Genomic DNA, 24,723 nt, shown 5'->3' on the forward strand with positions numbered 1-24,723 from the left:
TGCCCTGGGACTATTGCTGATGCTGCCACCACCGGGCCAAGGACAGAGAGGAGAGTGGACACCGCCACACACCCCAGGGACAGATCCCCCTGCTGCTGCAGGCTGCTGTGGGACTGAGACACAAGCAAATCCCACCCCCTGTAGCTGCCTGCCTACACTGCTCCCCCTGAGAATGGCCCCAGCCTCCCCAGGAGCAGGCCCATAGCCAGCGCCATTCTGAGAGCCAAGCTTCCACAGGTCTGTGTCCTTCCCTGGGCCAGGGCTGATGCTGCCACTGCCGGGCCACACAGGGAGAAGAGAGGCCAGGCACTTTCACCTACCACAAAAGCAAATCCCACCACCACCGCTGAGGGCTGCTGTGAGACCAAGGCTCAAGGAGACTGCATATCCCACAGCTACCTGCCTATTCTGCACCTACTGAGAGTGGCCCTACCCTTTCTGGTGGCAGGCCTTCAGGGCCGCCACTCCTGGCAACCTAGAGACCACCCCTCCCTGCGTATCACAGCCAGCACCTGAGTGCACTACCAGGGAGCCTGAGCGCAAGTCCATTGGCCTAGTCACATGCCCCAGTACTTGAGTATGACATCCTGTTGCAGCCACCGCCAACACCAACATGGACCACTGGGGTTCCAGTGAGTTGCCCTACCACCATTACTGCCATCACCCACGTCACACCCACTGCTCAGGAACCCAAGAACCCACCCACATGCCCAGCCACTGCAGCATCCAGACAGTCTACCTGAAAGCCCAAGAGTCAACCTGCTTGGACCAACTGACACCAGTGCTAGTGTATACCGCCCTAGGGCCCAAGGACAGGCATACTCAGCTCACTGCTGTCACCACTGTGGTCTGAAGACTGGCCCACCTAGCATCCTATTCACAGTACACCTTCACGACAGCCTCCACTAATAACCATACCCTGAGCCACTGAGAAAATCACAGATGTCACTGAGGCAGTTTATGGCCAAAGAAATTATACATAGACTAAATACTGCATTCACCCCAAATCAAACCCAAAGAGCTATAAAGCTATATATATATATATATCTCCAACAACATATATACATCTTCAGGAAAAAGACCTTTTCCACGAAAGCAATTTCAAAAAATTGGAAGAAATGACTGTTATACCATATGGGCAGATATCAGTGTAAAAACACAGGAAGCATGAAAAAGCAAGGACATATGATACCTCCAGAGGAACACATAATTCTCCAGCAAAACAATCCCAATCAAAAAGAAATTCACAAAACCCCAGATGAAGAATTCAAAATATTGATTTTAAAGAAGCTAAATAAGATATAAGAGAATTCTGAAAAACTATAATAGAGAGAATTCAGAAAAGCAGTTCAGGATATGAATGAGAAATTTATCAAAGAAATAGATATTTTTGAAAGAACCAAACAGAAATTCTGGAACTGAAGATTCGTTGAATGCAACAAAAAATATATCCCAAACTTCACTGATAGACTAGGTTAGGCAAAATAAAGAATCTCAGAACTTGAAGACAGGTCTTTTGAAACAATCTATTCAGACAAAAATAAAGAGAAAAGAATAAAAAAGAATGAGCAAACCCTTCATGATATATGGGGCAGTGCAAAGCAACTGAATATTCAAATCATCAATATTCCCAAGGTTGAAGAGAGAATGAAAGATTAGAAATCCTATTTAATGAAATATTAAATCAAAAGTTCCCAAATCTAACAACAGACCTAGACATCCAGATACAGGAGGCCCAAAAGTCCCCAACAGATACAATGCAAAATCATCTTCTCCACAGCACATTACAATCAAACCGCTTAAAATCAAAGCAAAAGCAAATATACTAAAAACAGCAAAAGAAAAGCTTCTCATCACCCATAAAGGAAGCAGCATTAGACTAACAGTGGACTTCTCAGCAGACACCTTACAGTCCAGGAGAGAAGGGGATGACATTTTCAAAGTGCTGAAAAAAAAGTACTGCCACCCAAGGAGACCATGTCCAGCAAAACTATCCTTCATAAATAAAGGAAAAATAAAGCCTTTCCCAGGTAAGCAAACACTGAGGGAATTCATCACCACTAGACTAATCCTAGAAGAAGTACTCAAATGAATCCTAAACGTGGAAGTAAAAGGACAATATTTACCATCATAAAAATGCACAAAAGTATAAAACTCACTGGTAAACCAAACATACAAATAATCCTGTTAAGTAGTGGGCTAAGAACATAGACAGACATTTCTCTAAAAAGGATATATGAATGGCCAACAGGTATATGAAAAAATGCTCAATATCACCAAATAGCAGGAAAGTGCAAATTACAAACACAGTGAGATACCATCTTATCACAGCTAGAATGGCTATATTAAAAAGATTTTTTTAAAAATGCTGGCAAAGATGCAGGAAAAAGGGGAACTCTTACACACTATTTGTGGGAATGTAAATTAGTATAGTCACTATGGAAAATAGTAGAGAGACTCCTCAAAACAAAAGCAGGCCAGGCACGGTGGCTCACGCCTGTAATCCCAGCACTTTGAGAGCCCAAGGTGGGTGGATCACGAGGTCAGAAGATCGAGACCATCCCGGCTAACACGGTGAATCCCTGTCTCTACTAAAAATATAAAAAATTAGCCGGGCATGGTGGTGGTCCTGTAGTCCCAGCTACTTGGGATGCTGAGGCAGGAGAATGGCGTGAATCTGGGAGGCGGAGCTTGCAGTGAGCCAAGATCACGCCACTGTGCTACAGCCTGGGTGACAGAGCTAGACTCCATCTCAAAAAAAAAAAAAAAAAAAAAAAACTACACATAGAATTACCATATGATCCGGCAATCCTACTATTGGGTATTTATCCCAAGGCAAATAAACTTGTATCAAAGGGATACATACACTCATGTGCTTATCATAGAACTATTCACAATAGCAAAGATGTGGAATCAACGTAAGTGGCCATCAATGGATGAATGGGTAAAGAAAATGTGGTGTGTATATATATGTGTGTGTATGTGTGTGTGTATGTATACACATATATACATATATGCGTATGTATGTATATGTATATACATATGTGTGTATATATATACATATATACATATATGTGTGTATATATACACACATACATACACATATATAAACACACACATACATATATATGTGTATATATATAGCACACACATACATATATATGTGTATATATATAACACACACACAATGGAATACTATTTGGCCTGAAAAAGAATGAAATTATGTCATTTACTGCAACATGGATGGAACTGGAGGTCATTATGTTAGATGGCATAAGCCAAGTACAGAAAGACAGATGCCACACGTTCTTACTCATGTGTGGAAGCTAAAAAAAAAAGAGAGATTTCATGGAGATAAGGAATAGAATGATAGATACCAGAGGCTAGGAAGGGTGTATGGATGGGAGTGGAGATGAAAGAGGTTGGTTAATGGGTACAAACATACAATTAGACAGAACAAATGAACTCCAATATTTGAGAGCAGAGTGGGGTGACTATAGTTAGCAACATTATATTGTATATTTCAAAGTTGCTAGAAGAGAGGGCTTGAAATGCTCCCAACACATAGAAATGGTAAGTACTCAAGGTGCTAGACATCCCAAATACCCTGACTTGATCATTACACATTCCATGTATGTAACAAATACGTGTACCCCATAAATATGTAAAATATTTTGTATCAATTAAAAAAATTTTAAAAAGAAATAATTGAAATTGGCTTAAAACTATGGACATACGCACATTAGTACTTAAATATACTTATGAATAGCCCAGTATTTCTCGGATCATAATCATAAAGCAATATTCAGACTTGACTTGTCTGTTGCCATCTACATTCCCCATGAAGCTGTGTGTGACCAAAAGAAAAGATGAGAGGAGAAGACTAAAAGATGCAAAGATTTTATATTTAATATATTAAATAAATAATATAATATATTAAATAAATAATATAAATAAATATATTAAATATATACGCTTAAAAATTTTTAAATAATTTTAAAGCTTTTAAGATTTAATAGTATCTTTAAAATTCAGACTAAACATACAGACACACACACACACACACATACACACACAGTATTTTGTGGCTCAGGATTTTATTCTTTGTTAAAGTTGTGATAAAATACATGTAACATGAAATTTATCAGCTTAATCATTTTTTTATGTGTACAGTTTAGCAGTGTTAGGTACATTCATATTGTTGTACAACCAATATCCAGAACTCTTTTCATCTTGCAAAACGGAAACTCTGTCCCCATCAAATACCAACTCCCCATTCTCCCTCCCTACTAGACCCTGGCAACCAGCATTGTACTTTCTGTCTGTATGAGTTTAGCTACTCTTGGTACCTCACCAGAACCATACAGTATTTGTCCTTTGGTGACTGGCTTATTTTGTTATGGGTGGAGGGTGTCCAGCTTTTTGGCATCTTGTACGAAGAACTGGACAAAACGCACAAACACAACAAGGAAACAATGAAGCCATAAAAGCAGAGATTTATTGAAAACAAAAGTACACTCCACAGGGTGGGAGCGGGCCTGAGCATAGGGTTCTAGAGCTCAGTTACAGAGTTTTCTGGGGTTTAAATACCCTCTAGAGGTGTTCACGGGTTACTTGGGGTACACTCTATGTAAATGAAGAGGCTAAAGTGAAGTTACAAAGTTATTGTAAATGAAGAGGATGAAGTAACGTTACAAAGTCATTTACTGAGTGTACGCCCTGTGTAAATGAAGAGGATATTTCCTGTCATATCTGAAGTGTTTCCATTTCATTTAGTTCTAGGAAGTCCTTAGGTTCCCTGCCTCCAGGCCCTATTCTCCTGTCTTAATTTCACTCAGCATAATGTCCTCCAGGCTCATGCATATTGTAGTGAATTCCCTTCCTTTTGAAGGCTGAATACTATTCCGTTGTCTATATAGATGGTGTTTTGTGTATCCACTCATCTGCTGAAGGACACTTGAGTTACTTTCATGTTTTGACTATTTGGAATAATGCTGCTATGAACATGAGTGTATACAATTTTATGCTTTTCTTTCTTTTTTTTTTTTTTTTTGAGATGGAGTTTCTCGTTCTGTCACCCAGGCTGCAGTGCAGTGGTGTGATCTCAGATCACTGTAACCTCCGCCTTCTGGGTTCAAGCAATTCTCCTGCCTCAGCCTCCCGAGTAGCTGGGATTACAGGCACCCACCACCACACCTGGCTAATGTTTGTATTTTTAGTAGAGACGGGGTTTCACCATGTTGGCCAGGCTGGTCTTGAGCTCCCGATCTCAAGTGATCTGCTCTCCTCAGCCTCCCAAAGTGCTGGGATTACAGGCATGAACCATTGCGCCCAGCCCACAATTTTATTCTTAATGGAATTTCTCCCTCTGCTTTGCTTTTAGGCCCAGACCCATGGAAAGTGGCCTGTCAAGTGGTACGCTCCGGAATGCATCAACTACTACAAGTTCTCCAGCAAAAGCGATGTCTGGAGCTTTGGAGTGTTGATGTGGGAAGCATTCTCCTACGGGCAGAAGCCGTATCGAGTGAGCCGCTCCTCTTTCATTTTCTCACTGTGGGGCCGTTAGAACAGATAAGCACCAGACTGTCTTTACAGGAACTTAAAAACCCTAAAATCTGAGCACCTCTCTGAGTCTCTCGTTATCTTTTACCAGTAAGCAGTTAATGTGCCCTCAGTCTGTTCCAAACTGAGGACGAAATATATGATGCTCGCTGAAGAGTGTGCTTTTCCCATTGTGTGTCAACGCACGTAAATATACACAAAATACAACCCAGCTCATTATTCATTAGAGTTGAAATAGAAATCATGACTATTTACAGTATCTTAGTTACATTTTTTAGATCTTTTTCTTTTTTTTGAGACAGAGTCTCACTCTGTCTCCCAGGCTGGAGTGCAGTGGTGCGATCTTGGCTCACCTCAAGCTCCGCCTCGCGGGTTCACACCATTCTCCTGCCTCAGCCTCCCGAGTAGCTGGGACTACAGGTGCCCGCCTCCACGCCCGGCTAATTTTTTGTATTTTTAGTAGAGACAGGGTTTCACCGTGTTAGCCAGGATGGTCTCGATCTCCTGACCTTGTGATCCGCCCACCTCGGCCTCCCCTAGATCTTTTAATTAAAACATATATACCAAAAAGGGCACAACTCTTAGCATGCAGCACAGTGGTTTTTCCACAAATGAAACATACCCGTGAAATCAGCCCCCAGATGACAAACAGAACCCCAGAGGCCGTTTCCTCTGCACACACAGCCTTCCCTGCGGCAGACCCATCTGACTCCAGCATCACAGATTAAGTGCTCCTGTTTTTATACTTCATATAATTGAAATCATACAATGTGTACTCCTCCATGTCTTGGAGTGGCTGTTTTGTTTTGTTTGGCTAACACTTTAAAAAAAAAAAAAAAAAAAGCTTATGCATATCTTCCATGTTGTAGGGGATGAAAGGAAGTGAAGTCACCGCTATGTTAGAAAAAGGAGAGCGGATGGGGTGCCCTGCAGGATGTCCAAGAGAGATGTACGATCTCATGAACCTGTGCTGGACGTACGAGTGAGTACCTAACACTGTCTGCGACGTATTTAAATGCTCTGGAGACAGGTGAAATGGCTGGGCGTCTGAAACAAGCATAAAGTTCACCTTTTCATGAATCAGAAATGTGCCCCCTTTCTAAACAAACAATGGTGGGGGCTGGTCCTGCTTTAAGTTTAGACAGGGACTCTAACCCAAGTGTCCAAATTTAAACGTCGATAATGGTGGAGATATGGGGCAAGGGCAGTCAAACTAAAAAGGTGTTTGTAAGAGTTTGGGGCTGGATGCCGTTTCTGGCATATAGAGGATGGTAGCAGTACTCAGTAGGGGATGTTATACTTTCCTGACTCCCTGATGACCATGAGCAGTGAGCGGTGACCTCAGAATCTGGTCAGCTCACAAATGGATTGGCTAAGGTTGCACTTCCCTAGAATCTACCTCGTCCTTGAAATGGTGGCCTCAGTCCACCCTGACTGCCATCATATGTCTCGCTTAGTGGATCCAGGTGCTGTTATGCTTGTAAAGTACATCTGGCATTATTCTCAGGTGATGCTCAGGGCAGCTGAGCAGGGAAGGAAAATGCATTGTCACTGAAAATTAGGAGTACAGCTTTGCCAGGCTCAGCAGCCTGCTTGTGCGTGCGTAGCAGGGTGACCCCAAGCTGCCATCTCCAGCTCCCTGGTACTGAACTGTACACGCAGAGCCCATGCAGCTTAGAATCGACGTGGTTTGTGATCAGGAGGACATCACAAATCCTGGCCATGGATTTGATGCTTTGTGGAATCAGGTTTGCCCTCAGATACAGCTGACATTGCCAGAGCCTCTGAAAGATGAGGGCTATTTCAAATGCTGCAGATGCCACCTGGGGTTCCGAGACCTCCCCTCCCCACCCTGGGAGTATCACTCTACCACAATTGTGAGTGATGGGGAAATAATCTCATTCTCCATCTAGAAACCACCCAGGGCACAGCCACAAAGGCAGCAGGCAAACTGTGGGTAGTTGCTACCCTGCCCCTGCTGCTGCCATGGCTCAGGAGAGGGGCCTGGCCTGGACCCTGGGGCATCTTCTCCAACCCCAAGTGTTAGTGCTACAGGGAGAGCTAAGTGTCAGCAAGAGAGAAGTGTTATTCATAGATTTAGGAGGATGTTTATTCCTAAGTCTTGGCTTAATTCCCCCAGTGCCCAAATCAGAATTGTCAGAACCATTGGCAGGTAGGCACTGGCAGCACTGGACCCTGGAGAGGGCAGCCCTTGGGCACGTGGCAGCCTGTGACCCTTTGCTGGTCGTGTTCTTTGGTCCTGCCTGCAAGGCTTCCCTTCCTGTAGGAGGGTGAGGAGGGTAGAGTTTAAATCATTGTGATACAAATGCAAAAACTTGGAATTAAAAATGAACTCGCAGTGGGGAGTTTTTGCATTTAACGTTGATGCTGATCTATTTATTTCTGTCGATTCTTCTTTGTGGTATGTGTTTTACAGTGAGGAGTGAAAGGTGGGTGGGGAGAGGGCTAGGTGCTGCAGCCGGGGGCACCACCTCCCACTTGGCTCCCGGGTGGCTGCGGTGAGGCTGCTGAATACCCTTTGGGCCATGGTGCATTCTTGTGACTCAAGGAATCAGGATGGGAGCCGCTGGGCCCACCTCAGTCCTTCATGGACACAAGTAACAGTGGGCACTGTTATTTCCAGAATGGTCCACCGGGGGAGGCCGGGGAGGGAAAGCAGTCTACGTGATACTCACTGGATATTCACCAGAATTACAGCGAAGTAGAGCAGTAAACGGTCTCTTTAAGAGAGCATTCTTTCTAAACGTGTTTTCCCGCCTGGAGATTTAAGATGGAACCTGAGTGAGGTTCCCAGGCAGGCAGTGTCTTTCCCCTTTTGGTTCCCACCCCAGTCCGCTCTGCAGTGGTGCATTTCCGTGAGTTCTGCAGGCTTGGAGGAGTCAGCTCCCGGGCACAAGCCCCAGTCAAAGGGAAATCATGACGATGCCCCATGCCCCAGATTAGAAATCGCAGCTCCTTATCAGACTTTGATTTATTTCCCAGCAAAGCAATATTTCTGAAGGTTACAGTGTTCCTAGTAGTGACCTCAAACAGGGTTGGGGGAGGTGGGGCGATGTTCAGAAACTTTTGAAGCAGCTGTATTTGTCTGCGGTAATACCTGAGTTCGTTGCCTCACGCCAAGCAAATCGAAGATGCAGACACCCAAGAAGTGAGTTTAAGAGCAGAGGTTTAATAGGCAAGAGAAAAGAGAGAAGCTCTCTCTCCTGCAGACAGATAAGGGCTGCCAAGTGGTTCTTCAGGTTCCTGTGGAAATACACAGGGTTTTATAGACGAGCTTGAGTCTGATTTACATAGGGCCCAAAGATTGGTTGGACCAGGTAGGTCATTTACATAACACGGAAAGAAACTGGTCTCCCCACCCTAATCTTTTATTATGCAGATGAGGTCTCTACTTGGCCAGTGCCATGTTGCCTGCTTTTTTTTTTTTTTTTTTTTTCTGAGACGGAGTCTCGCTGTGTCGCCCAGGTTGGAGTGCAGCGGCGCAATCTCGGCTCCAGGATGGTCTGGATCTCCTGACCTCGTGATGCGCCCACCTGGGCCTCCCAAAGTGCTGGGATTACAGGTGTGAGCCACTGCGCCCGGCCTTTGCCTGCTTTTTTACTGCACACTTGGCAACAAGGAAAGTGGAAGAGGGAACCTCCATGTTGAATATCCCTGGCCTCCAGGTGTCCCTTTTCTATCGACACAGCTTCCAGCATTTACCTATGCGAGCTTTTAGCTTGCTTATCTATGCTTGCAGCTTGATTTTTCAGGCTGCTTTTTGTTAGAAAAAGACATGATTTAGGGGCTGCTTTTTATTACAAGGAAACCTTACAGAGGACTCTGTCACCCACTCTATATGCCTACATAATTTCTTTCTAGCTCCGTATCACTTTGTCTGAACGTAAGAAATTCAATGAGGTGCAGTTGAATGAAAAAAAAGAAAAACATTCCTTGGAGCAGGGCCACAAGGAGAACTCAGAAGCGCCAAGGGCTGGTCCTGGTAACCGGGGCTATTGCTCGAGGCCCTCCAGAAGGTGCAGGGGTCCCTCACCGCAGGCCTTGTCATCAGTTCCAGGGTGTGATCCTGGGATTTCAAAGGGACTTCCCAGCCTCAGTGACAGAGCCCTGAGAAGGCAGACAGCATCCCTCGCTCACCATTGTAAAAGAGCCAGAGATTACCTCCAACCCCTTTTTAGTCTTAGCGGGCTCTTCAGCTGGACCTGAAACCAAATTGATACCAGGCAGATTAATAAAAGAAAAGCATACCAATTTTATTAGTTTTACATGTTTATGGGGAGACTCGCAAGAGAGTGAAGTCTAAAGAAGTGGCCAAAGCAAGATGCTTTTATACTTTTTAGACAAAGAACCATACATTTAAGAAGAAATGACAGGACAAATCTGGCTAGGAGTAAATTTTCTAGAGAAGGCACTAGGAGATATGAGGATGGTGTAAAACCGGTGGAAGATAAGGGATACTTTGTTAAATATGTTTACTCAGGCCCATTGCAGCTCCAGTGCCCAGTCTCTGATGATAAGGGCCATTTTCTCATCCTGCTACAGGGAGGGTCTCCTTCCCAGAGGAATCTTTATGGCTTGCTGCAGACACAAAGAGACAGGTCAGCTCGTCCTTTCCGAAACCACAATTTATCCAATATTTTCAACTCAAAATAATCAATACCCCAATCTGGCATATTCTGGGATGGCCCGTGCTTCACTCCTTCCCCCTCCGGCTTTCCAAAGAGGAAACACATTAGAGTCCGTCCCATGCAGGTCACTCAGGAAGGCAGCGTGAAAGCCGAGAAGGAAACACTGGCCCTTAGAAAGCAGGACTCAGTCAGGAAGCCTTCCACTGCAGTGTTCTCCAGAGCCAAGTCGTGCTTCGGGTGATTGAAGACACCCGTGGGGAAAGCCCTTGCAAATGGAGAGAAGTTGGTGCTCTTGATCCTGAAAAACAGTCTCCTAATAGTCCCAGCCCTCCAGTGGGGGCCTCTGCCGAATGGAGAAAATTCCTGGGCTCTCCAGTTTCTCTGAGAGTCAGGGAGGCTCGAGATGCGGCTCCAATTCCTGTTTAAAGATCAGTAAGCCCAAGATACAGCATGAATTCCCAGGACCTTGGTGAGATCTGCCCTGGCTCCCTGCACAGCCTCAGCCAGCTTTCCTCTGAGCGGCACGTCCTCTGAGAGCCCTGGGTCATTCACAGGGTCGGTGGCCACTGCCGGAGCTCATGCTGTGCAGGCTGCCGCCCCAGATGCAAGCCTCACAAGCCTCAGACCCTGTCCTTATCAGACCTTATAGTTGGGACTGGAGCAGACAGGCAATAAATAATAAGCTAAAAATAAGTGTGTCCTATGGTGTGTCTTAGGAAAGGGATGATTCCAGTGAGAAATCAAAGCAAGGAGGGCACAGGGGCCTGGAGGACATCACGTGTGTGTATGGGGTTTTTAAAGCCCTCTCGTGTCGAAGTAGTTTCTCAGAGTTACCTGTAGCACAGAAGCATATTGGAGCTTCTAGAATGTGGTGGATTCAATGAAGGGACTACAGATGGTCCTAGTATATTCTTTGTTTTGTTTGGTTTTGCTTTGTTTTGCTTTGTTTTTTCATTTTTTCCTCAGTTGTAAACAGCCACCCTCTCCAAGGTGATATATAGAGACAGACAGAGAGAGCGGGAGGGAGGTAGATGAAGGGAGAGAAAGAGGGAGGGAGGGAGAGAAGCAGTCTCATTAGCACAAACCTGGGTATGGTTAAAGGGGGTTTATTATGAGTAACAAAAGATGCTGCTTTCAGCCCAACAATCAGGAAATTCCACGGGTTTTAGGAGCTCTGTGCCAGGAACCCAGGATGAAGACCATATATCTCTTTATATAAAATCACACACTGGAAACTTTAAAAGAGAACAGAAAATTATGGGGAGGGAAGGGTCACACATCCAATAGGGGCTCCAAATAGGCCACCTTTAGGGATTGCAGCTGAGACGTGCAGGCTAAGAAGCAAGGTTGGGTATAGGGATGAGGGGAGAGGAGGAGGGTCACTGGGCATGAGGGGCAGAGCAGAAACTGCACTCTGGCCTGAAAGCAGAGTGGCAGGCGAGGGCAGGGCAGGAAGCTGGGCACGCAAGGGCCATGCATCACCCTCCTGCTGCTGAAGCACAGCTGTGTCCCGGCTTCCTGGAGGCAGCATCTCCCCTGGATGCACAGGAGAGATTTCCTAGGAGACCTGAGCAGGTGTTTTTCCTGAGGACGAGTCTGTATTCCTGTTTCCCTTTATTTGTTTGGTGCTTGGCTGCTGGGCAGATGAACCCCCAGAGCAAGATCCAAAGGTGCTCTTTGTACCATTTGGATCCCCACAGTTGGAGCAGAGCCCCCTGTTTTGCAAAGATGCTAAAGTATGTTCTCTTTGACTATAGAAGTTTAGGAGCAAGATAGAGGCTGTCCCTCTGGGTGGACGCATGCTCCTGTACCAGAGGCTTGGCCACCATATCCCCTCTTGGAACACACTTGGTGGCCAGAGACAAGGCCCCTCTCAGTGACACCGTGGGAGGCCCGTGTCCCCAGACATGACCACAGATGGCTGACCACACTGATCAATTCCAGCAGTTTTATCATTCTGCTCGCTATTGAAAGCTATAAGTAAAACCATGTATTTTGATGCCATTTGACAAAGCTACCCATTTTGATTTGTAGAAGCCACTCTGCTCTTAAAATGATGAGTGAGTCTTGGTCCTGATGCACATTCTATGGCTGTTCTCTTGTGTCGACATTGAACCATATGAAATTGCCATTGCCATAGGTCAAAATGGCTGAACGTGGATGGTTTCATACAATTTAACCTCACATTCTATTTCACTTTTTCACTTATTATATTTCAACTTCACCCACTTGTAATATATCCAGAAATCTTGCAAAATAAGAAAAATAACTTCTAAGTGAGGATTGATTATCGGGGTTTTAGTACTTGCTTCCAACTGATCTGTAAAGATGTCTGTGTGAGAGTAAACAGAAGTGTCTGTAAATGTTTGTTTAGAGACTGCGAATTGTTAACACTTTTGCCCGTGGTTCACTGACATCAGTGCCTCCCTGGCCAGCAGTGGCAGTAAGGACTGGCTGTATTAATGTGGATCATAGACAAGCCCCAGGTCTTTGCTTCTGCCATGACATGTTTTGAGTTTTCATAAGAACCCGTATCAACAGCCCATTTTCAGAAAATCCAGAGCCATGGATTAGAGCGTGGAAAGGAAGAATTAAAGCTATGTTCGTATTTCTTCTCTTAACAAGATTACGAGTCAGATGTTGACTATATCCGCAGTACATTTGCCGAGTATTTTCAGACACCTGTTTTGCTAAAATCACAGCGAGATTGTGCCTGTGGCACAGAAGCATATTGTGTGCCGCATACCTGAACCTGGGGCTAAAACACTCCCAGTTCTAATGCAAAAAGTCTCCTACTTTAAGGTGAACGTGAATCACCTGGAGGTCTTGTTAAAATACAGATATGGATTATTTAGGTCTACAGTAGGCATACACTTTCCGACAGCCTTCTGGTCACCCTGGGGCGGGGAGCACAGGGACCACACTGTGAGCTGCAGGCCCTAGAGTCAGCCACCAGGGAGCAGCACCACTGGTACTCAGCCTGCAGAGGCCCCGCTTGTGATCAGCATTTTTTCACAAGCACATTGACAAACAACAATGCATCTCTTCCCGTTCCAGTGTGGAGAACAGGCCCGGATTCGCAGCAGTGGAACTGCGTCTGCGCAATTACTACTATGACGTGGTGAACTAACCGCTCCCATACCTGTCGGTGGCTGTCTTTGATCACAGAAACAATCACAGGAAAATGAATCCAGAGGAACTGATTGTCAGCCACCTCCCTCTGCCAGTTGGGAGAGCCAGCCTTGGATGGAACACGCCCGTGACGCGTCACCCAAAGCCTGTCCCAGGACTCACCCTCCACAAAGCAAAGGCAATGCTGGGAGAGAAGACGGATGGCAGGATCCCAGGGGCTAGATGGATTTGTTTGTTTTCTTGTCTGTGTGATTTTCATACAGGTTATTTTATGATCTGTTTCCAAATCCCTTTCACGTCTTTCCTGTTCTCTGGGTCCTGGAGTGCATTTGTTACTGATTGCGCCCAGGGGCATTGCAGAGTGGCCTAGAGCACTCACACCCCAAGCGGCCTTTTCCGAATGCCCAAGGATGCCTTAGCATGTGACTCCTGAAGGGAGGGCAAAGGCAGAGGAATTTGGCTGCTTCTACGGCATGGCTGTGACAGCCCATGAGACTGATCCCTAGTCACTGAAAAGCTTTCATGACAATAAAAATGTTTTGAGGCTTTAAAAAGAAAATCAAGTTTGACCAGTGCAGTTTCTAAGCATGTAGCCAGTTAAGGAAAGGAAAAAAAAAAAAAAGGCCTGGATCCTGCTTTTACTGTCTGTTATGAGATGGAAGACTTACATGTTTGTGATAAAAGGAGACCATTTGAATGAATTGGCTTGGCTTACTTTCCCCCCGAAATCCTCTCTCCTGCAGACTGTCTTGACGACCTGGTGACTGGTAAATAAAGCCCTGCATGGAGGCTGCAGAGCGGGGGCAAGAGGCCCAGTCCCCGGCGTCTCACTGAGAACAGCTTCGGGCTGCCTTCCCCTGAACGTCCACACCTTCCTCTCCTCCACAGAGAGGGTGCTGCCAGAATCCCCTGTTGCTTTCTGTGTCTGTAATGGGGGACAGTACAGGGATCAAAGCCATCTAAAGAGTTTCCAAAGGAAGTGTTAATTCATAACAAGCCAAAGACCCTGAGCCTCACCACAAATAGGCCTTTTGGAGTGTGAGTTTGAGTTGAAGATACAAGACCGGAGAATTATTTTCTGGTCTTAACTAATCCTTGACTTATGAAAGGAGTGGTTGGATGTGCCAGGTTTGGTAAAGTGGTGACCGCATCTGTGAAAGAGGCTGTGAGGCTGAACTCCTGGCCCCGTGAACACAGGCCCCGTGCTCGTAGGAATATGGTAGCACCTATGTAGGAAGTGCGTGCAGTTTTCTGTCTTCTTTCTGTGTGATTTTTGGCCTCTTTCTCAGCACTTCTCCCCTCCCAGGAGCCTCGGGATGCCAAACGTCCAGAATGTGATGGGGCAAGAGGGGGGCAGGGGCCTCACCTCCCTGCAGAGGTCCAGCCGGGTCTCCTTGTCCCTGGACAATCTCCTGAGCCTGTCCGCTTGGTGAAGCAGGCACCTGTGTGCAGAATTCCCACTGTGGCCAGCACGAGGAAGTCTTTTCTAGTGAAAATGTGTCCTGCGGTCAGGAATCATTATCCTTCCCCCTGCAGCCACTAAGAAGGGCAAATAGAGAAAGGCAACTGAATTGAAGGATTGGTCATGTGAAAAGGGCTACATTTGGGAAGCTGGGAAAGGCCTCCGGGCTTCTAGAGCTTCTAGAGCAGCTAGCTTGGGCTGGATTCTCATACCCAGGCTGCCCCTTGGATTGTTCTACCCAAGCTTTTCCCTGGGGTCTGGGCTCACTCCATAAGGTAAGGTGCCTTTCACCTTATGGTCCTTGTTTAGCAGGGAACAAAGGAACATCATGGACAGACTGCCCTAGAGGCATCACATTGGCTCCTGGGGCCGTGAATATCTTGTCCCCCAGCAGGGCTGAGTGTTTCTGTCACAGAAAACAGTGCGTTCAGTGGTGAAAATCGTTGCATGCATGTTTTCATCTGAGCACGTCCTTCTCCCATACTCCCTATCACCCAGCCCTGCCTGTAGTTGCTGGATGGTGATTGCCCTTGGACATCAGTCCAATGACTGCAAGTTGGCCTGGATTTCCACTTGCAGAAGCAACAGCTGCATTGTCAGGCCTCCCAGCCCTGCAGAGAGCTCCCGCCACTGGTTAGCAGTGTGTCATGTTTTCCATTCATTTCAGAAGAGCTACATTGTGTCACTGGACATTTTTTAAAACTGTGATTTTTAATAAAAACTTACCTTGAGCTTTGTGATGATTTTCATGGAAGTTATTAGGATACAGTAAGTCACACTGTCAAATAGCGTCAAGCAGCATTGTCACAGGGGTAGCTAAATGTTTTCTAAAACATTAAGTCCCTGCCATGTCCTAAAAAAGTGAATGTGTGGGTCAGGTGCAGTGGCTCACGCCTATAATCCCAACACTTTGGGAGGCCCAAACAGGAGGATCTCTTGGGCCCAGGAGTTTGAGACCAGCCTGGACAACATAGTAAGACTTTGTCTCTGCAGAAATCAAAACATTAGCCAGGTGCAGTGGTATGCACCTGTAGTCCCAGCTACTTGGGAGGCTGGGGCAGGAGGATAGCTTGAGCCTGGGAGGTCAAGGCTGAAATGAGCTCTGATGGCACCACTGCACTCCAGTCCGGGTGACAGAGCAAGATCCTATCTCAAAAAAAAGAAAAAAAAAAGAAAGAAAAAAAAGAAAAAAAAAAAGTGGATGTGCACAGGCCACTCAAAGTTGTCTGTGAGATTCCACCACACAGAAGGGGGAGGCCCATCAGGGAGGGGCCCTGTCCTGCCCTGCCTCTATCTCTTATTCATGAGCAGAGCATCTACCCAGCAAGGGCCTGACAGCCCATGGCCTGCCTAATAAAAGACAGACTGAGGAGACCCAGAAATCCCCCATCAGGGCGAAGCAAGGTTGTGGGTTCTGAGCTATTCCTTTCTCTATGAAGACAGCCTAAAGGAAACTGGGGTAGACAAAGAAAGCCCCAATCTCTGCCTATTCTAAGGAGGTTACACACATGCACAGACATGCACACATGTACATATACCTGCACACATGCATGCATGCATGCACAAAAGGCATGCACACGTGTACATGTGCACACATGCATATATGTTAATGCATACATGTATATACACACATGTACACATACATACACATGTGCACAGGCACACACATTTATGTGCACACATGCATCCACACACAAGCACATGCACAAATGTGCACATACACACATTCACACGTGTGCCCACATGCACATACATGTACACATACTTGTACCCACATGCACACATAAACATACACATATGCAGAAACAGGCACACATGCATGCACATGCACACAAATACACAGAACATGCATGCACCACACAGTACCCATAGACATATAGCAAACACATACCACATACACCTTCACTGCACATACACACATTATGCCATACACACACACCACACAAGCACACACACACAAAACGCACACACCACTGCACATACTGAACCTTACTCCAAATAACCACTTAAAAATCCATGTGAGGCAGTGGTCCTGCAGTGGATGCACCCTCGTGTCTATATCCATCATCACCACCACCCTCTCTGGGGTCAAGCAGTAAGGGTCTCTCCCTCACACTCTTCCATCCTAGCCTCCCCTGGATCCCCTCTGCTCTTGCCAAGCCAAGTTAGGTTTGGAGGAAACAATGAATTTGGCTGGGCCAAGGCTCCCTGGGTCAGCTGGGAGATGGGAAGGACAGAGACTGCCCAATAACCCAGTGGCCTACAGGGGGCTGCTCCAAATACAGTGGGATGGTGAAGCACCCTGAAGTCAGAGAACACAGCACACAACAGACCACTGGGCTCCAGCCCTGCCCTTGGGCACGTCCTATAAATTGAACCCCCGAGCACCACAATTTCAGCTGAGGGTGGCTGCGCTGACACATGCAAGTGCCAGCACAGTGGCCTTATTCTAAAAATGTCAGCAGATGCCGTGGTCTGTGCTGATCATGCCAACTGCTGAAAGGAATGCTGCGGGCAGCAGACAGCGTGCGCTCTGGGACGGCTCAGGAAATAAGCACTGGCCTTTGGCTTCAACCCCAGGGTGGGGAAAGCTTGTGATGATGTATCACTGCACTGCAGTGTGAGATGGCTTTACCACTAGCCTGAGCTGCAGCAGAGAGGCGGTTTAAGACCCCCGGGCTTGTCCTTCAGAGATGAGGAGGGGACTTTAGAACTGGTCGATAAATATGTTCTCATTTTGGGGAGGAAGGGAGCACTTTGAAAAAGGGAAGTTTTGGTTTTTGAATTATCTTTTAGATATTATATGGTCTTTCATTATCTCTCTCTCAGATACACACACACACTCTCTCTCTCTCTCTCTCTCTCTCTCTCTCTCTCTCTCTGTGTGTGTGTGTGTGTGTGTGTGTGTGTCTCTGGGACATATAGAATCAATCTTTCCTCCAAAGAAAAAGAAGAAATGATGACAACATTTTGCTATGGAAGGGTGTGGACGGCAAGTCACCCAGGTACCGAGGCAAGAGACTGAAGGCACAAGCTGTTCCAGTATAATGAAGAAAATAATAAGAATAGTTGTACTAGAAATAGAATATAGATATGATTATGTATTAATATTATTAATCATTAGTTTGTAGAATTACCCTTTGTTCTGCTATTATAATAATCCCTATTCTAGAATTATAACCTAGGAAAAACCAGGTCATATGGAGTTAGGAGCTGAAGGGACACGATAAGAAGTGACCAGAAGGCAAGAGTGTGAGCCCTCTGTCACATCCAGATCAGGGCAACTAGAGGGTTCCTTGGTCTAGTGGTAATGCCAGTGCCTGGGAAGGCACCCGTCACTTAGCAGAGCGGGAAAGGGAATCATCCAGTGATGCTGTGCTTCAGCGCTCACACTCCAGGTCCACTTTCACGTTCCGTTGTGTACGCCTGGCTCCGTCTTCTAGCTAGCAGTAGCAGAATTAGTGAAAGCATTAAAGTCTTTGATCTTTCTGGTAAGTGCTTAGAAGAAATGATGACACGTGACATATGCCGTCCTCTCTCTCTCCGTCTCGGCTGCCATAAAGGGAAAGGCCCCCTTTATGGTGGACACATGACTTGCGTGACCTTATCAATCATTGGAGATGACTCAGACTCCTTGCCCTGCCCCCTTGCCTTGTATACAATAAGTAGCAGCGTGGCCAGGCATTTGGGGCCACTACCAGTCTCAGCATCTTGGCAGTAGTGGTCCCCCAGCCCCAGCTATTTTTTCTTCTGTCTCTTTGTCTTATGTCTTTATTTCTACAATCTCTCGTCTCTGCACACGAAGAGAAAACCCACAGGCCATGTAAGGCTGGACCCTATACCTGGCGCCCAGTGAGGATTTCTCTTTCATTGTGTGATGGCGCGCTTCGAGCATGGAACTCAGTGGAGGACATCAATGACAGATTCCTGAGAATTGTGGTCAATAGGCTTGGTGGTAAGCTTGGGCACTCAGAGTATCCCGGGCCACCATGGGACAGGCCAGTACTAAGTACTCAGCTTATTTAAACTTTATAAAAACTCTCCTTAAAGAAGGAGATGTAAAAGTCTCTGCCGATAAGTTAATTGAATTGTTTGAGGTCGTAGATCTCCTTTGCCCTTGGTTTCCTACTGAGGGAACCTTAGAACTCAAAGAGTGGGATGAGATTGGTCGACAATTCAAAATTGCTCATAAAGGGGGGCGTATTATTCCTCCCACCATTTGGTCAGTCTGGGCTTCGGTTCGCTCTGTTCTGGATTCCTTGCAGACTCAGGAGAACAACCTGGAGACTGAGCCCTCTTCCCTCCCCTCTGAGGAGGTTGAGAAGTCCTCAGTTCTCTTTTTCCTGAGGATACTGCACAGACTGAGGCCGTCGTTTTACAGACGGACCTCCATTCTGACATTCCTTTGGCCCCGCCGCCTACACCAGAGCCTACCGCGCCCCCATTATCGCTTTATGATGAACTTTTACATGATTTAAATGATCTCATTTCCCCAAACCGGCAAAATCCAACCAAAATATATTATCAACAGCCGTTGCAACTGGACCCTCCTGTCTTTCCTCAGCCCTGCTGTAGGGCCCCCTACCTTCCATCTGCGTGGCCTGAAAATGAGGCTACACGGCCTGAAAAAGAGGCTCTGAACTACGTTTCTATGCAGCCCGGTAATGAGGCTCTCAACTCTGTCCCTGTTCAGCCCTGCTGCAGTGCCCTCAACCTTCCGTCTGTTCAGCCCTGCTGCAGTGCCCTCAACCTTCCGTCTGTTCAGCCTGGTAACGAGGCTCTCAGCTCTGTCCCTGCTCAGCCCTGCTGCGGGGCTGTCAACTTTCCATCTATTTGAGCTGGCAATGAGGCCTTCAAACCTATCCCTCCACAGCCTGGTTATCCATCTCTCACTTCTGTTTCTCCTTCAGCACATCAGGCTCCCTTGAAGCCTGTCCCGCAGTTACTGCAGCAACCTGGACCTCAGGCCCCTGAAAGACCTGCCCAGCAGGTCATCTCGCCTCAACCTGGCTTACAGGTTCTTGATTCTTCCTCTGTTCAAAACCCTAACTTCTTTCTCCTTCTGGTCCGGTCACTCATGCAGTTGCCACCACCACCATTGCCGCTCATAAGCAACAAGTTACATACATCCCTCAAGATGACACTCCTCTTATGAGAGCCATCGCTCAGGTAAGAGAATATGGAGCTCCTGAGGCCTGGCAATTTCCTGGAATTTTACAACCTCCTATACTTGCCACCCCTGCGGCACAAAATCAGCCACAGCCAGCTGACCCTGCTCAGCAGGCGACTGATCCCGTGGCTTCTCCAGATGTACAGCCTGAGAATCAGGTCCCTCAGCCTGAGAATCGGGCTCCTCAGACGAATAATCAACCCCCACAACTGCCTGCTGCCGTGGCGCAGCCAGCTCCAGGTATACCTACAGTCCAGGCAGCAGTCCAACCAGATCCTATTCACTCGGGCCAGGTTCAGCTATGCCCTGCTGCTCGGGAAAGTTTTTCTTTTAACTTCCTCAAAGATTTCAAAGAATGAGTGAAGCAGTACAGCACCAACTCCCCTTTTGTCCGTTCCATATTAAAGGCCCTAGCAGAAGGTAAACGTCTGGTGCCCTGTGACTGGTAAATTCTAGCAAAGTCAGTCTTATCTAAATCCCAATATTTACAATTCAGGACTTGGTGGGTTGATGCTGTCCAGGAACGCATTCGTCTTAATCAGGGCTCTAATCCTGTTAATGTTACGGCTGACCAGTTACTGGGAATGGGACAACAGGCTGGAATTCGAAACCAAACTATACTAAATGATGAGATTATTGAACAATTATGAAAATGTTGCCTAGATGCTGGGGATAAGATTCAGAATGACGGCAAAATGTGTCCATCTTTTACGGCCGTTACACGAGGACAACATGAACCCTATTCAGAATTTATTGCCCCTCTTCAAGATGTGACAGAGAAAGCAATCCCTGATGGCCATGACCAATGACTTGTTGTAGAACTTACAGCTTATGAACAAACAAATGCAGACTGTCAGGCAGCTATTCACTCCATGAAAGGCAAAATTCCATCAGGAGGTGATGTAGTCTCCTCCTACATTAAAGCTTGTGAAGTCGTGGGGGAACTCTACGTCCAGCAATGGTCATGGCACAAGCCATCGCCACTATTAGAACGCCTGGATGATTCTCTGGCAAACACTTTCAATGCGGCCAATCAGGGCATTGTAGAAAAAATTGTCTTCGGCTTTCAGGCCGCTGTTTTTTTCAACGCCAACAACAAAACCCTATACAGAAACAAACCTTCCGCTCCACTCTGTGCCCACGATGCCGTAAGGGAAATCATTGGGTCACTCAAAATTTCACATTGATGGTAACCCCTTTAAAGCCATTCAACAACCAGGGAAATGGAAGGAGGGGCTGGCCCCAGGCCCCTCCAAACAATGGGACATTCCTCAACTCACAGCCTTTGGCGGCCGGTCAGATGAGCACTTTCCCGGCCCAATCCATTCAATTCCCACTTCAGCCATTTGTACCACAGGATCTAACGACTCAGCCCCAAGACAAATCTCAGTACAATGCTTGTCCCCTGCCACCACAGGCTCAGCCGCTGTAGCTCTCTGCTGCGCTCGAGATATTTCTCTCTTACCCGGAGAGCCACCTATTGCTGTTCCCACAGGTATGTTTGGCCCTTTGCCACCTGGCACTGTCGGCTTGCTTCTTGGTCGCTCAAGCCTAAATTTAAAAGGTGTTCAAGTACATGCTGGTGTAATCGACTCTGATTATTCAGGTGAAATTCATATTGTCATTAGCTCTGCGGTACGTTGGTATGCAGCAGCAGGAGACCGCAATCCTCAACTTCTTATACTCCATTACATTCCACTAGGATCTAGTTCTTGTAACAGAACTGGAGGTTTCGGAAGCACAGACTTTCAGGGCAAAACAGCCTATTGGGCCAGCAAGATTTCTGATACTCGTACTGTGTGCTCTGTGCATATTCAAGGAAGGAAGTTTGAGGGAATGATTGACACAGGTGCTGATATCTCCATTAGAGCCTTACATCAATGGCCTAGACACTGGCCCAAAGAATGTGCATCCACAGCATTAGTTGGTGTTGGTCAGGCTTCAGAGGTTTATGAAAGTTCCACTGTTTTACACTGTGTGGCCCAAGGGGGACAGACTGGTACTATTCACCCCCTGGTACTATTACACCTATTCCAGTTAATCTTTGGGGAATAGATCTTTTACAACAATGGGGGACACAGATTTCTTTTCCACAAGGTAATTACAGACAACAAAGTAAAGACGTTATGGCAAAAAAAAAAAAAAAAAAAAGGGATTTGTTCAAGGTACAGGTTTGGAAAAATCAGCACAAGGTACTACTCAGCCTATTATACCTACTCATAAATCGGATTCAACAGGACTTGGTTATTCTTTTTTTTTCTTTTCTTTTCTTTTTCTTTTTCTTTTTTTCTTTTTTCTTTTTTTTTGAGACGGAGTCTCGCTCTGTCACCCAGGCTGGAGTGCTGTGGCCAGATCTCAGCTCACTGCAAGCTCCGCCTCCCGGGTTCACGCCATTCTCCTGCCTCAGCCTCCCGAGTAGCCTGGACTACAGGCGCCCGCCACCGCGCCCGGCTAGTTTTTTGTATTTTTTAGTAGAGACGGGGTTTCACCGTGTTAGCCAGGATGGTCTCAATCTCCTGCCATGGTGATCCGCCCGTCTCGACCTCCCAAAGTGCAGGGATTACAGGCTTGAGCCACCGCGCCCGGCCAGAACTTGGTTATTCTTTCTAGAAGCAGTCACTATCAAGCCTCCAGATCCCATCCCCTTAACTTGGAAAACTCAGAAACTAGTTTGGGTAGATCAGTGGCCACTCCCTAAAAATAAGCTGGAGGCCCTCCATATTTTGGTCCTTGTACAATTAAAATTGGGACACATAGAGCAATCTTTTTCCCCTTGGAATTCACCTGTTTTTGTTATCCAAAAGAAATCTGGTAAGTGGAAAATGCTTACTGATCTCAGGGCATTACATGCTGTCCTTCAACCCATGGCAACCCAGCTTGCCATCCCCTGCTATGATTCCTGAGTATTGGCCACTTATCATCATTAATCTTAAAGACTGTTTCTTTAACATTCCTCTGGCCCCTCGGGACTTTAAAAAATCCACAGGCCCTGTAGGGCTGGACCCTACAGAAAGGTACATAATTTCATGTTTCATTAGAGAGTGCTTTTTAAGGCCACTTATTATTTTGTAGCTTTGCAAAATTAAGAGGCAAAAGGAAGAACGCTTTCTCAGAGCCCCACCCACCAAACCCGGCGAGCCTGCACTGCGGTGCCCATCACATCCCCACGGATGGCTGCACACGTCCGGCGTTTGCCTGAACCCCCACCTCACAGCCTGTTGCTGCCGCCACCCCCTTATGGGGCATCCCACAGCTAAGAGATGCTCACAGTCCCCACACGGCTCAGCTGGGGATGTTTCCAGGAGCTATTTTTCCTATTAGTTAAGCATTATTTTACCAAAGCCGTGAGTCACAAGACTTTAAACATCTGCAAATCTTTGAGGTCTTTGAATAACTCAGTTTTCCATGACTATCATCAAATTGTGGAACAATGAGTGAAAAATGTATTTCGTTCGTAAACAACTCATCCTCATTCATAAAAATAGAGCCAATGTCTCATACTGTTTGTTCTCCACAGCTCATGTCAAATGACATCATAAATTTCTGTCATCCAAGCCCACTGAAACACAGCGAGGTGAACATGCCCCTGCTTGTGAACAGCTGCTTTAGTTCTTTCCTTCCCTGAAACAGGAGTAGAGTGAAGACCTCAGCCTCCAAGGGTAGCGAACAGGTTAGGAAATGAAGGGCCCCTCACTATCAAGAAAATGGTTTTGCTAGAGTCCTTATCAAGTGGATTGCACCAGAAAGAAAGTGATCCTCATAGGAGTAGGCAAGTCAGCCTCGCCAGCTGCACAGGACATGACCTTTCCATTTCCCGATGAATCCAGAGGTGTAAGGTCCCAGAGCAATGGCTCCTCTCGTACCAAAAGCGCCTGGTAAAGCACACTTTCTAGACACCAGATGTGTTCTGGGGGATGCCAGAGAGCTCCCTGCAGCCGGCGGTATCCAGGTGGGCAGACTTACACAGCAGCACGCTGTCCCTCAGGGCATCGATCCGAATTTAGGGACACAAGCTGCCCAGTGCACCTCCATCCATCACCTCTCTTCCCCCGTCTTCTTGCTTCCTTCATTATTCAACCTTGAAAGAAAAAAGAAAACAAGATGCTTGGTCAAGCCAATCCCAACTCCCGAGACCGTCTACCTCACACTACTGTGTACATGGCAGGAAATCTCAACAGAGGCGAGGAAAGACTCCTCAGACAGACCTCAGTGGACCAGGATCTGAGCAGGATTTGCTCACCTCGGAAATAAGGCGGACCTCCCAAGATGGAGAGAATTTAAGTGGAAGAGATTCATGAAAAGAAAAATATCACCCAGTTAAAGCATGGCCGTGAACAAACAGCCATTTTAACTGGCTTGTTTTTCTACAGTCAACACATTAGACGCTTGTCCATTCAATCTTCTCTTTTAAAATTAATGAGATATCCGTTCCTTAATGTCGTGCTATGAATTTTTTTCTCAGCATCTCCCCAGTTCTTTACTCTTGAGCACTAAATAGTAGCTTTCTAGAGGATGCTTTTTTTCATTTGCTGCCAGGGCTTCCTCTAATGGGCCGGTGGGTTCGTCCTGTTCGGAATCGGTACTTCCGTGTGTCAGGATTTTTAAATGCATGGTCTAAAGTCGGCTAGTGGGGCCTGTAGGCTTTTGTAACGTCCCCAGGAATCTGTGTGTGTGTGGGAGCAGGGGTATGTGTGCATCTGTTTGTGGTATGTGTGTGTCCATTCATGATGTGCGCATGTGGTTTGGGG

General features: G+C 46.4%; 1 protein-coding gene across 11 annotated transcripts in view; it reads left to right on the forward strand.

The window, feature by feature from the left end:
• SYK (spleen associated tyrosine kinase) overlaps positions 1–24,723 on the forward strand; it is a 128,176-nt gene that overhangs the window by 80,536 nt on the left and 22,917 nt on the right. For 8 of the 11 annotated variants that reach the window (XM_015118072.3, XM_015118071.3, XM_077965158.1 and 5 more), the window contains 3 exons: positions 5,384–5,524; positions 6,432–6,544; positions 13,269–14,044. In XM_015118072.3, coding sequence (XP_014973558.1) covers positions 5,384–5,524; positions 6,432–6,544; positions 13,269–13,341 — 327 coding nt within the window. In that variant the 3' untranslated portion in view covers positions 13,342–14,044. 11 annotated transcript variants of the gene reach the window in all.

The sequence above is a fragment of the Macaca mulatta genome, chromosome 15 (assembly GCF_049350105.2).
Source record: "Macaca mulatta isolate MMU2019108-1 chromosome 15, T2T-MMU8v2.0, whole genome shotgun sequence".
Taxonomy (NCBI): domain Eukaryota; kingdom Metazoa; phylum Chordata; class Mammalia; order Primates; family Cercopithecidae; genus Macaca; species Macaca mulatta.